This window comes from Nelumbo lutea, chromosome 8 (assembly GCF_056320005.1).
Source record: "Nelumbo lutea isolate HS-2025 chromosome 8, American lotus-T2T, whole genome shotgun sequence".
Lineage (NCBI taxonomy): Eukaryota > Viridiplantae > Streptophyta > Magnoliopsida > Proteales > Nelumbonaceae > Nelumbo > Nelumbo lutea.
In genome coordinates this window covers 1088974-1102327 of record NC_142691.1, presented here as the reverse complement: position 1 = coordinate 1102327, position 13354 = coordinate 1088974, and the positions used below count along the sequence as shown (strand labels likewise).

At 36.0% G+C, this 13354-nt stretch overlaps 1 protein-coding gene across 1 annotated transcript in view; it reads right to left on the bottom strand.

The window, feature by feature from the left end:
* Positions 1-2363: 2363 nt before the first annotated feature.
* The window catches only part of EDA25 (CCAAT-binding factor), a 31410-nt gene continuing 20419 nt past the window's right edge, over positions 2364-13354 (bottom strand). Inside the window, exons 10-16 of the mRNA XM_088958043.1 lie at positions 11551-11634; positions 11196-11339; positions 9493-9582; positions 6506-6588; positions 6010-6405; positions 4059-4281; positions 2364-3210 (exon numbers count right to left, since the gene is read on the bottom strand). Of these exons, the coding sequence (XP_088814169.1) occupies positions 2620-3210; positions 4059-4281; positions 6010-6405; positions 6506-6588; positions 9493-9582; positions 11196-11339; positions 11551-11634 (1611 nt within the window). The 3' untranslated portion in view covers positions 2364-2619. The remainder of the gene's footprint in view (positions 3211-4058; positions 4282-6009; positions 6406-6505; positions 6589-9492; positions 9583-11195; positions 11340-11550; positions 11635-13354) is intronic.

Genomic DNA, 13354 nt, shown 5'->3' with positions numbered 1-13354 from the left:
AAAATCCAATTCAGAGCTCCTTTTTGATGAGTGATGAGTGATAATGATAAGCGTAGTAGGCCAACTTCTGTGTGAGTCCGACCTTACAATACTATAATAAGAGGGGAAAAAAAACTTAAAACTTCGGCTGTTTTGGGCAAAAAAGCCTGGGCGAGCCCGCTATCGGCTTCCACCATCATACATTTGAGAAGAATAGTCAGATTGTTGCCGAAGAAGGGAGATGAACTATGAATTTCAGTTCTCTTAGGCTGTAGAATTGTGATAATAGCTCCAAAAGTCAAAATTGGACTAGCCAAGCCTTACAATACTTCCTACTCTTTTATATCTTACAAGATAATTAATATCAGCCTTCATGATTATTATAATAGACAGGATAAACAATTAAGTAAAATATAAAAACCTCCCCTGAATTTTTCTGAAAATTTTATAAACCTCTCATGTGTTTTGACTTCAATAAAAACCTCCCTAAATGCTTTGAAAAATGTACAAATACCTCCTTTTTCTTGGATTTTCACTAATTGAGATGTTGAAATTGCTAAAATGCCCTTATACAAACAACTCTACTTTTTGGACTTTGGATGAATCATCGCCCACTTATTGGCTTGCAATTGCGAATACAGCTAGCCCACACACTTTCCATCTTCTGGCGTCTGGTGAACCCCAATGACCCTGGACTCTTCTATCATCCTCCCCATTAAGATTTAAGAATCTCATCAAACCTTAAAGCCTTTTGATCCACTAGAATAATAAGCATGATGACTCTCACAATCGATGAGCATTCAAGACAAAAGCAAAGGAAAGTTCCAAAGGCTCAACCTCTGCCCCTGATATTCCATTAGGATCAACCCAAAAAGAAAAGAAAACCCTGCCCAGTCCCCATCACATTAGATTTGAGTGACAGAGAGCTTTGGTTTTGGTTGTTGTTGTGCTCTTTCCTCATAGTTTTCATTTCATCATAGATTTTGCATAAACCACATCAGGGATGAATTTGGTATTTTAAAACTATTAATGTATTACATTGACGTTTTCCGTCAATAAAACCAATGGAAGGGACGTGTTTATACCCATTTTCAAAAGGTTAAGGGAGGCTTTTGTCAGGGTCGAAACCTACGGGAGGTTTATAAGATTGTCAGAAAACTCAGGGGAGGTTTTTATATTTTACCCTAAACAATTTATCATGAAAAAAAAATACCCAATCTAAAGAAGTCCAATGTGCCTTAATGAAATTAAACCCTGATTCATTAGCAACACCAAGGAGTATGCCTTAATCTAACTATCTAGCATATCTCTCAAATCAACAATGGTTTCAAGGAAGATAAGGATAACCCTCTTCTGCTTCTCGTTAATATTTTGTACCGATGGAAGGGCATAGAAAAATGCAACAGTGACACAGAAATGGGAAGAAAAAAAGCTCTCTCCAACGAATGATGGGTATCTCCTGTGGCAGTGATGAGTCTGGATCTGATCATCAAAGAGCACATCTCAATATTTCTACTTATTATTCATGGGGAGATGTTTCTAAATTTTCTTAGATAAAAATGGACTACCCACCTCTTAGGCAAAAAGATGGTGATTTGGCGTCAAAGTTTAAGCATCTTGTGAGGGAGGGGGGGGGGACTCTTCTCCTTTAGAAGCCAATATCTTCTCAGCTTAAAAATGTCTACCGTCTTTTTGACTTAGTTTGGAAGCAATACAAGCACAGATATGTAGAGTGCAAAACCTTGTATTTTATATTATTTGTATATAATTGTACTGTATATATTTGTATTTATACTCTTTCCAAACCAAGCCTTTAAAACCATAACAGTTATCAGTGAACTAAAAGAGAGATCAGCAACTGGACTTTGTGTTTTGTTGATGCGATATTTTCGAACAAACAATGAACAGACTGAACCTAAGACATCAGCTGTTATCTAACGGCTGAATGGCATGTTCTGCTGATTACTATGCCCTAAATATTTTATTAAATTATCATTTTTGTAATATTATCATCAATAGAAAAACTCATTTTAAACCCATCCAAACTGTGTCAATAACTTACAGCATCCCAACAAATACCGGCAATTGCTTGGTCTATCTGACGGACTCTTATGTGTTATAAAACATCTTTTCTATCATTTCGGGTTTGATCAAAGAAATTGAACGAGCTAAAGAAAGACCTCCTACTTAGGTCTTCAAATACTATACATTATTAAAATCGATTAATTGTTGAACTTCGTACCAAAGCACTTTGGATTCAGTTGGTGGAAAATCTAAAATACAAAGCTTCCCCCAAGCAGAGAACTAACAGGAGTAGTTTTGGCATTGTATGGAACTTTATTTATTAGGGACGCCAACCAAACCTCCAATACTTATATAAAAACTAACCATAAAGTTCTAGAATGGCAATCAATTGATAATTTAAAGAAAATACATGGTATTCTCACCATTCCTTAACCCTTTGTATTTCCTTTCTAAAGCAAAAATTGTGGGAAGGACTAATGCACAAAATTCTTGCCCAAGCACCTTTAGAGGATCATCAATTAAACATCATAAAACACAGATGGATGAATGGATAAAATTTACAAAATTTTGTCGCCCATGCTTAATATTGTAACGAAGTGGAAGGCGAGTTTAGCCTTACTGCCTTCTTTTCTTTCTTGATCTAGACTTCTTTCTTGTGGAACTATCATCATTCATTAGATGTTCATAATCTTCAAGACTCGCAAATGGGGATACGCCAGCTCTTGTCCCAGACCTCCGTTTCCTCTTTATTTGTTTGGAAATGGAAGTGTCATTATTGGCACCGCCAGTACTTAAATGACCATCTTCTTCTTCTTCTTCTTCTTCTTCTTCTTCTTGCCCCTCCCCAAGATCAGATGGGAGGTCTGTCTCAACATCACTCTCATTTGCAATTAGGTCATCATCATCCTCATTGGCGACTTGATCCAAATCATCATAATCATAATCGCCTTCAGATTCCAGAGGAACCTCCTCAGAATCCAACAAGTTCTCGATTTCTTCATTGTCACTCTCATCCCCACCATCCACATCAAATAGCTCTTCTGCCGCTTCATCATCAGCACCTTTCTTCTTCTTTTTCTTCTTCAGTTTCTTTGAAGAGCTCATTTTATTCATGTAGAATTTGTGGAAGACAAGATCCTCTGGTGGAACATCCACTTCAGCCAATGAAAGAAGTTCCGCTCCAATCAAGTGGTTATTCATTTCCAACTGTAAAAACATAGCCTCAATCAGCAATTGAAACAAGGAGAAATTGCCATCTGAAAGATGCTTCCACCAATTGATATGGAGTTATAGGTCATTCAAACCGTCAGTAGGGATGTGAAGCACCATAGCAAATAAAATATTGGGAGATAAACCTGGCATTCATATCACACGAATTCCACTTTTTAACAACATAAACTCTAAACTAGCACTCAAAGAACCATGTCCGAGCTGAGTTCAGGTAATCAACCTTTTTCTTTCCTTCATTTTAGAAGCCATGGTTTTCAAACCATCACTGACCGGGCGGTCGGACCATTTGGTCTGGAAACCGCCCAGGCAATCTAAACATTGACTTGGTCAGCAACCCGCTGACCTGGACAGTCATACCGTTGACCTGTTTGACCTGGACAGCTTTTGGCTGTTTTTATTTTAATTAATTGTTTTATTTTTATTTTTTAAATTGCAACAGGCAATTACTTATCAAAAAAATTGCAACAGGCCATCCATTTGGACCAGACGGTCAAACCACTGACCCAGAAACCAGTGCCAAAGCGGTTCCAGTTCTGGATCAGTTTTCAAAACATTGTTAGAAGCCCATATTCTCTAATTATTTTAACATTGCTATGATCCACCAAATCTCCCTGTTTTCAAAATATTGAGCATCTCCTTAACCAGAGTGCAGCTTCGAATTGAATCGACTGGACAAGTAGCAATAAATATTTTCAGCCTTCAGGGGCAGGGTTGTACCTTACCATGAATGGAGAAAAAAAGAAACATAACTCAAGCGGCTTCACAAAGTAAGAAGATAGATATGAAACTATTAGAATAAAGCATAAGCTCATAAAGAAACTAACCTTCCTTGCAGGTTCAATCTGGGAACCACCATGCCATGCGCTTGACTTTGGTTTCTTCTCCATGAACTTGTCTAGAAATGCAATCAGTGAAAGATCGTTTAAGGGGTTCCCATTATAGACAATGTTAGCCCCAGAAAGCAGGGTCCTAGCCATAGTAGCAACCGATGGATGCACATGTGAACCCAGTACCATCAGCTCCCACCAGCAAACATGGTCTGCATTGCTGTTTCATAAAACAAAAGAAAGAAATGGATATAACATACTTGCTTTTAGAAAGACAAAATGTATAGGAGGACAAGAAAGACGATTCAAATATCACCCAAGATGAAGAATACTTCATGATACAACAATGAGTCAAAACTACCTTTCGATTGTCTTTAAGACTCAAGTACCTTCCATCTCTATAACTGGCTGTATACTACTACTGTTACATGAGCAATGATACCCATATGGATTGATCAAACTGTGTTTGCATGTGGGTCCAGTTAGGGGTGTCAATTGGACCAGGTCCAATCCAATCCAATGAATACTTTGGACCATTTTGGACCAGTGCAATTCAATGTCTGGACCATTCAATCTGTTCAAATTAGTTTTAATTTAGATTGGTTCCAACCAAAACCTGGTCCTTTGACATCTGTATCCTTATCTTCTATCAATGGATCGGATATTGGTTCAATCTGACCCAATCCAATATAAATCCATTATGGATGGAGCAGGTCCAATCCAATCCAATAAATATTTTGGACCATTAAGTCAGGACTGGTCCAATTCAACCGGTATAGGTCCGTCCAATCCGTCCAAATTAATTTTGATTTGGATGGGTCCAAACCCAAAACCAGTCCATTGACACCCCTAGGTCCAGTGCAATACAACAAACCCCATATAGCATAGCAGATCCATGGTGTTCAAACATCCAAATGCAAATACAATTTAACCAGCCTGTATGGATAGCACTGTTAATGTTTTAAAAGGTGGTCCTAGGTGCACATCAAAGCACATTTTATAAAGCATGCACCTCACTTGAACCCAGGAGACAACCCATTAGAAGGTGCACACCTAGGCACATGCCTAAGCTGAGGCACATATCTATTATAAGTTGCTTTTATTACGTTTTATATATTCTTATGCATTTTACATGTCTGTAACAGTCATCTAACTTCAATTTGTCTTCCATTAGTGCTTTTACACCAGCAATGATAATATCAACTTTTAAAAGAAACAAAAACAAAGAGCATCTGAAATTCTGAATACCTGAAGCCTTCATTGTTGCAAATAGGATCTCAAATGGCAAAATTTTCACTAAAGCAACATACAACTAATCTCTCATCCCTAACCTTAAAATAGAATGAAGTGTGACCAAGATTACAAAATCAATACTTTATATATATAAGCTAACAATTTGTGGTGAGGTGCCACACCAAAACCCTCACAAGGGCTTGTTTGGGCTTGCCTTGAGGGGCCTTTGTGGATGCAGAGGGTCAACCCTAGGATTAGATATGTAAGACTTTAACATGACACTAGATACTTTAAGTAAAATGCAACTAAGAGATAGACAAACACATCAAGAGTTTCACATGCTTATGTATTTTGAATTGAGCTAATAAGCTTTTCAAAACATCTAATTTCTTTTAAAATCCAGGTTTTCATAAAATTGATACTATTTTTTTATTTTTAAATTCTTTTTCAAAAATGTGTACCCTGATTCGTCCAAACATGCACCTCACTTTATGCCTTGGATGGTAGAAGGCCTTTGCGCTTTTATTGTGCCTCTTGCTTTCAAAGCACTGAATATTAATCATTTTTAGAATTGATTCTCTTTCCATAGAAAGTAGATTTTGCATTAAACATCTTCAAATTTCAAACTGCTAGTTTCCAAACATTCAAAGGACCATGACTTCTGAACATGGAAAAACAAAGTACTAAAGAAATGAAAAAGGTTAAAAAAACATACCAGTAAGAAGGTTCCCTGTACAATGGGTTGTACCCTCTAGGCAGTGAAGAGGCTCGAGAGTCCTCTCCAGTACTGGGATTTTGAGGATGGCCCCTGTCACAATTAGATACTGTTTTAAAATTTTCAACCACATTCATACCATCTCCCATGAGCAGGTCCTCTCCTCCATCTGATCCACCATCTTCTTCAGAATAAGAGGCTGGAGTGTCTTCATCTTCTGAATCAGAAGATGAATTGCTGCCACTTTTACCAACATTACTGCTATTCACAACATCATCAACAGCCTTTTCTTGTTGCATATTAGGACCTAATCCTTGTTTATGTTCAGGTTCTTCTATTATGTCTTCAAAATGTTCGAGGTCTTCATCAACTGATTCATTCTGAAGCACCATGTTCCTGCATGACCAGAGCAAATATTAAAGAGGGTATACTTTAAACTCAAATCACAGCAAGAGGAAGTTATCCATAGATCAAAATATTTCAAATATAGCCTTACCAAAGAGGGGGCCTGGCTTTAAGGACTTCAGACAGAAGAAAAAGGCATCCACAAGCACATTGAGGGGGCTGGTGAAGTGCAACCTGCTCAAGCAATTAAATTCTCAATTTTAATGAAATGCAGTATATTTTATAACAGTAACAGCACCTGCAGTACCAGACTCCTTCAAAGACAGACTTCATTTAGGCCTTTATTTTAATTCCTTCAGAGTTACAACCAAATACTGCACTTGGCTTTTCAGACTATGGGAGCATACAATCTACTTTACCAGTCTCCTTCAAAGACAGACTTCATTTAGGCCTTTATTTTAATTCCTTCAGAGTTACAACCAAATACTGCACTTGGCTTTTCAGACTATGGGAGCATACAATCTACTTCCATCAGCCATTTTGAGGACCCTTTTCAATTGATTACCCATTTTATCCATTGTTTTTTGATAGGTAAGGTGAAAATTATATTAGTACATTATGAGGTAGAGGCATAGAGCCCTAGACATGAAATATTACAAGGTATTGTCACCATGATTCAGGGATAAGATGTGTATCTACAGTTCTACACATAGCAACTTGAACCAAATCAACTCAAGTACTCAACAAAGCCTTATATGAGGCTGTCTACACGAATCAACTCAAGTACTCGACAAGGTATTGTCACCATGATTCATGGATAAGATGTGTATCTACAGTTCTACACATAACAACTTGAACCAAATCAACTCAAGTACTAGACAAAGCCTTATTCCAAGTTTACAACTAATGCAAAATATGCATAGGCAAGGATTATCTGGATATTCAGGAAGTATAAATTCACACTCTAAGATATACATAGACCTCCAATACAGAAACTCATGTATCCAGTAAAGAAAAATAAGAAAGAATCTCTTTCATCACAAACCTGCTCAAGCAATTAAATACTCAATTTTAATGAAATGCAGTATATTTTATAACAGTAACAGCACCTGCAGTACCAGTCTCCTTCAAAGACAGACTTCCTTTGGGACATTATTGTAATTCCTTCAGAGTTACAACCAAATACTGCACTTGGCTTTTCAGACTATGGGAGCATACAATCTACTTCCATCAGCCATTTTGAGGACCCTTTTCAACTGATTACCCATTTTATCCATTGTTTTTTGATAGGTAAGGTGAAAATTATATTAGTACATTATGGGGTAGAGGCGTAGAGCCCTAGACATGAAATATTACAAGGTATTGTCATCATGATTCATGGATAAGATGTGTATCTACAGTTCTACACATAGCAACTTGAACCAAATCAACTCAAGTACTCGACAAAGCCTTATATGAGGCTGTCTACACGAATCAACTCAAATACTCGACAAGGTATTGTCACCATGATTCATGGATAAGATGGGTACAGTTTTACACATAACAACTTGAACCAAATCAACTCAAGTACTCGACAAAGCCTTATTCCAAGTTTACAACTAATGCAAAATATGCATAGGCAAGGATTATCTGGATATTCAGGAAGTATAAATTCACACTCTAAGATATACATAGACCTCCAATACAGAAACTCATGTATCCAGTAAAGAAAAATAAGAAAGAATCTCTTTCATCACAAATCTGCTCAAGCAATTAAATAATCAATTTTAATGAAATGCAGTATATTTTATAACAGTAACAGCACCTGCAGTACCAGTCTCCTTCAAAGACAGACTTCATTTGGGCCTTTATTGTAATTCCTTCAGAGTTACAACCAAATACTGCACTTGGCTTTTCAGGCTATGGGAGCATACAATCTACTTCCATCAGCCATTTTGAGGACCCTTTTCAACTGATTACCCATTTTATCCATTGTTTTTTGATAGGTAAGGTGAAAATTATATTAGTACATTATAGGGTAGAGGCGTAGAGCCCTAGACATGAAATATTACAAGGTATTGTCACCATGATTCAGGGATAAGATGTGTATCTACAGTTCTACACATAGCAACTTGAACCAAATCAACTCAAGTACTCGACAAAGCTTTATATGAGGCTGTCTACACGAATCAACTCAAATACTCGACAAGGTATTGTCACCATGATTCATGGATAAGATGGGTATCTACAGTTCTACACATAACAACTTGAACCAAATCAACTCAAGTACTCGACAAAGCCTTATTCCAAGTTTACAACTAATGCAAAATATGCATAGGCAAGGATTATCTGGATATTCAGGAAGTATAAATTCACACTCTAAGATATACATAGACCTCCAATACAGAAACTCATGTATCCAGTAAAGAAAAATAAGAAAGAATCTCTTTCATCACAAACCTGCTCAAGCAATTAAATAATCAATTTTAATGAAATGCAGTATATTTTATAACAGTAACAGCACCTGCAGTACCAGTCTCCTTCAAAGACAGACTTCATTTGGGCCTTTATTGTAATTCCTTCAGAGTTACAACCAAATACTGCACTTGGCTTTTCAGGCTATGGGAGCATACAATCTACTTCCATCAGCCATTTTGAGGACCCTTTTCAACTGATTACCCATTTTATCCATTGTTTTTTGATAGGTAAGGTGAAAATTATATTAGTACATTATAGGGTAGAGGCGTAGAGCCCTAGACATGAAATATTACAAGGTATTGTCACCATGATTCAGGGATAAGATGTGTATCTACAGTTCTACACATAGCAACTTGAACCAAATCAACTCAAGTACTCGACAAAGCCTTATATGAGGCTGTCTACACGAATCAACTCAAATACTCGACAAGGTATTGTCACCATGATTCATGGATAAGATGGGTATCTACAGTTCTACACATAACAACTTGAACCAAATCAACTCAAGTACTCGACAAAGCCTTATTCCAAGTTTACAACTAATGCAAAATATGCATAGGCAAGGATTATCTGGATATTCAGGAAGTATAAATTCACACTCTAAGATATACATAGACCTCCAATACAGAAACTCATGTATCCAGTAAAGAAAAATAAGAAAGAATCTCTTTCATCACAAACCTGCAGAAGACGTTTCGAAAAGGCAGAAACCCGCTTTAAGTTTATGTCATTTTTCATAGCTCTCAAGAGCAGCCCAATAAACATTTCTGCCTGAAAATAAAATCAGGTTAATGCAAAGAAGCAAGTTTTGCAGAAAAGAATGACAATCTATAAGGATTTTATTCAGCTTATGTAAGAATATAAATTGAAGTTTTTTTTTTGATAGGATAAAGTGAAGTATAATTTCTATATAGAAAAATAATAGAGGAAACAATGTTCATCCCCAAGAAAACTTCTAGATATAGGCAGAATAAAAACCTAAGGGGAAAAAACTGGTAAACAATTTCTTGCACTACAAATTATTTATAGATAATATAACATTTGTGCTTTTAAGAAGTAACACTAAAAAGCAACTGTATAAGCAGTATAAAGAAAACATAGAAAAGATGCTATCCACAATGACGAAAGCAGGTAGAGTGGATCTTTGTAGAGGATGGGGGACTGATAGGAACAACATTTCAGTAACTCACCTACAATTTGCAGATGATACTATCAATTTTTATGAAGGTGAGGACCCACAAAAGGCAAGAAACTTGAAAAGGGTAGTGAAGTTGTTTGAAAGGCAAGAAATTTGGGTTTAGGGAATATAGGGAAGAAGAATTTGACATAGTTTTTCTACTCATCCATCTCAGCATACACATTTCTGCCACTAGTGCTATTCACACTAGTGTAAAAACCAACCAAACCGATCCAACTCGAACCAACGTGGTCGGTTCTCAAATAAGCCAGTCGGTTTCGGTTTAGAAATAAGCATAACCCGATTGAACGGTTCGGTTGCAGTTTATAAATCTGTAAACTGAAATAAAACCTAACCAAACCGAGTACATGTTAATAATACATGTGACCTTAACTTAACTCAACCACTCCCATGTCTCAATTCCCATTTCCCAATTCGTAAGAGGCAGTTAATTAATGACTGGTGTGAAGGTCTGATCCTTAGGCATAGCCCCTAGGCATTGTATAAGTGAGAAGTGACTTGACCCAGCATAGCCCCTAGGCATTATATAAGTGAGAAGTGACTTGACCCCTAGTCCCTAGGCATAATTATTCTCCCTATCAAAAGTCAAACTTATTAGTTGTTCTCTCTCATATCTCATATTAATCCTTGATTTACTTTTAAAAATGATAATAATAAATAATATATTGTTTTGAGAGAGAGAGAGAGAGAGATTAATAATTGAATAATAATTAAGTATAAAGCAATAATATTAGGTTTTTTAGGGGTGTATAGGCTGTAATTTCTACTCATTGTCTAAACTATTAACAAAAGAATAAAATATTTAGTTATTTACATGTTGAACTCTAAACAGATCAATTTCCTTGGGTTGTGGGCCCAAATCAAATCAAGATTAAGGAAAAGAGTTACTCGGTTTGGTATAAACCGATCAAACTGACAAACCGAGACATACTATTATACTTCAGTTCTTGTTCTAATTCAGTCGGTTTCGGTTGATGTAACAGTCAACCTGAGATGTTCGATTCGGTTGGAAAATTTGTGTGCAACCAAACCAAACCGACCCGTGTACAGCCCTATCTGCCACTCATTTTTTGGACATGTTTCTTGAATTCCCAACATTCTGCTCCATACAACATAGCTGGCCTTACAACTGTTTTATAAAATTTTCCTTCCAATTTAAGAGGTATAAATAGCCAAAATCAGATACCTTTGAAGAATTCATGGCAGCAGGAAGCAGAAGCTTTGAATACAAAGCACGGTAAAAACGATCACTGACAATCTGATTTTTGGATGAAATCTTATCTAGAAGCATTAAAGCTTGAACCCCAACATTGAAATTTTTTGAATGTACCTGCATTTAAAAGATCTAGTTTAAGAACAAACAATACACCCTAAGCCTTAAAAAAAAAACGAAAAGGAAAATGAATTGAAATTCTGATTTCTATTAATACTAAAGTAAATATCCAAATGTCCAGATTAACAATTACAAATTCATGTATAAGCACTAAATGAATTAGTGCTTGTCGATCATGCTGAAGTAGATATCAATCTCTCAAGCTTACCAATTTGAAAAGCATTGGTGTTTGGACCTGGATAACATCATCAACCTCATCACTTGCAACATAAGGAAATGCTCTGTTGACTCCCTGCAAAGATGAGAGCTAACTGAGATCATTTTTCTGTATTGGTTGAAACAAGATTAACCTCCATATAATCTAATATGAAGCATTGTACATTTGAATAAGTTTTATAAAACTCCAAATATTCATATAATGCTTTCCTAAGAATTGACCTCACAAACAGTTAGTTGAGGTTTTGAACTTGCAAACTGTTGGGAAAGAACTAGAAAAAGAAAACATACATAAGGAAAAAGAACCACATCAACCAGAGCTTTGGCTCTATCTCTCATAGGAGAAATATGTAACCATACAAGCACTTAAAGTAAAAATGCTTCAAACAATCACATCATCTAAGGTTGCATTTGGGTTAGGATGGATTTGGATTTGGTGAGGGGATTGAATTGTCAGTCCCTTGGATCTATAATTCTTTTGAGTTCATTTATGAGCATGGCAAAATTTAATGAAAAGAAGATCATCGGACCCATTTTTGGCAGAATTTTAAATGCCATCTCACAGGATTGAGACAGCAACAGAATTTCCAACCAGTTCTGTTCCCAAGATCCAAAAGCATCCTAAAGAATTCCATCTTTGTAATTTGAACCAATAATCCCAGCTTGCAATCTTACCATTCAAAGTGGGTCCTTTAAAGAAACCTACCACAAGGAATACATCAAATATGGTAACTTCTCTTATCAGCGATCAAATATGATAATTTGATATATCCAGTCAAATACAAAATACAAGAAGTTACTGCAGCTTTTCCTTTAATTATCAAATTATTGCTTTCAGTACTCCTGCTATTTTCTCCCAAACAATAACCATGGTATGGAACAACTATAAAGGTAAAACAAAATAACTGTGAATGTGAATACAGGAGACCTGAGAAGAATGAAGAACAGAACACAGTCTCAAAAGTACCTTAGTATTTATTGCAAAAAACAAATAAATAAATAAAACAGTGGAAAAAATAGTCATGAAAAATGTTTATAATAACCTGTTGATACCCTCTTCCCATATCAATTGAAAGAGGAAAAAAGAAGAGGGGGAGTAAGAAAACTGGAAATAGACAAAACTTGAGCGGGGGTTGCCATCAAATTTTTAAAATCCAAATGATTTTTAGAATAAGATTCACCAATTTCTGCAAATTGATATTACATTCACCATATCTAGACCCACTGATGGAAGGAAGTAAGGAATAAACAGAAACTTAAAACTAAAGCTGAATGTTCGTGCCCCTTCCAACAACAAATACTTTGGACTACACCATTTCAGAAGAAAGAAGTGTGAGAATCTTCTCTAACTAGGACAGAACTTACAAACTGATTCGATAACTACGAGAGTTGAACATTGAGTGAAAACTAGACAGTATACAAGAAAACAAGTCAAAATTGGAACTTCTGCATTTTTTATGTAATTTTTGTATTTTTAGGCAGTCAGGGTATTTTTGGTGATTTTAGAATATGTTAAATGGGGCCAACGTATTGGTTTTTTTTCAAGAAAGGTGAAGTAAAAAGTGTTGTACTAATATCAAAAGCGTATGGTCCTTTGTACAATGAGATAGTTTGGTTTCTCTAGTTGTAGTTTACTTGTGTTTAATAAGTTTGAGTCATTGTTTAATTTTTCAGCTGAACTTTGACTGGCATACTTGCAACTATATATCCAATCAAAAAATAATAATTACAACTATATATATAGCCCTAGACTTATTCTAGAATCTCTAAGAGTTCATAGGTTTCCTTCTTTCACT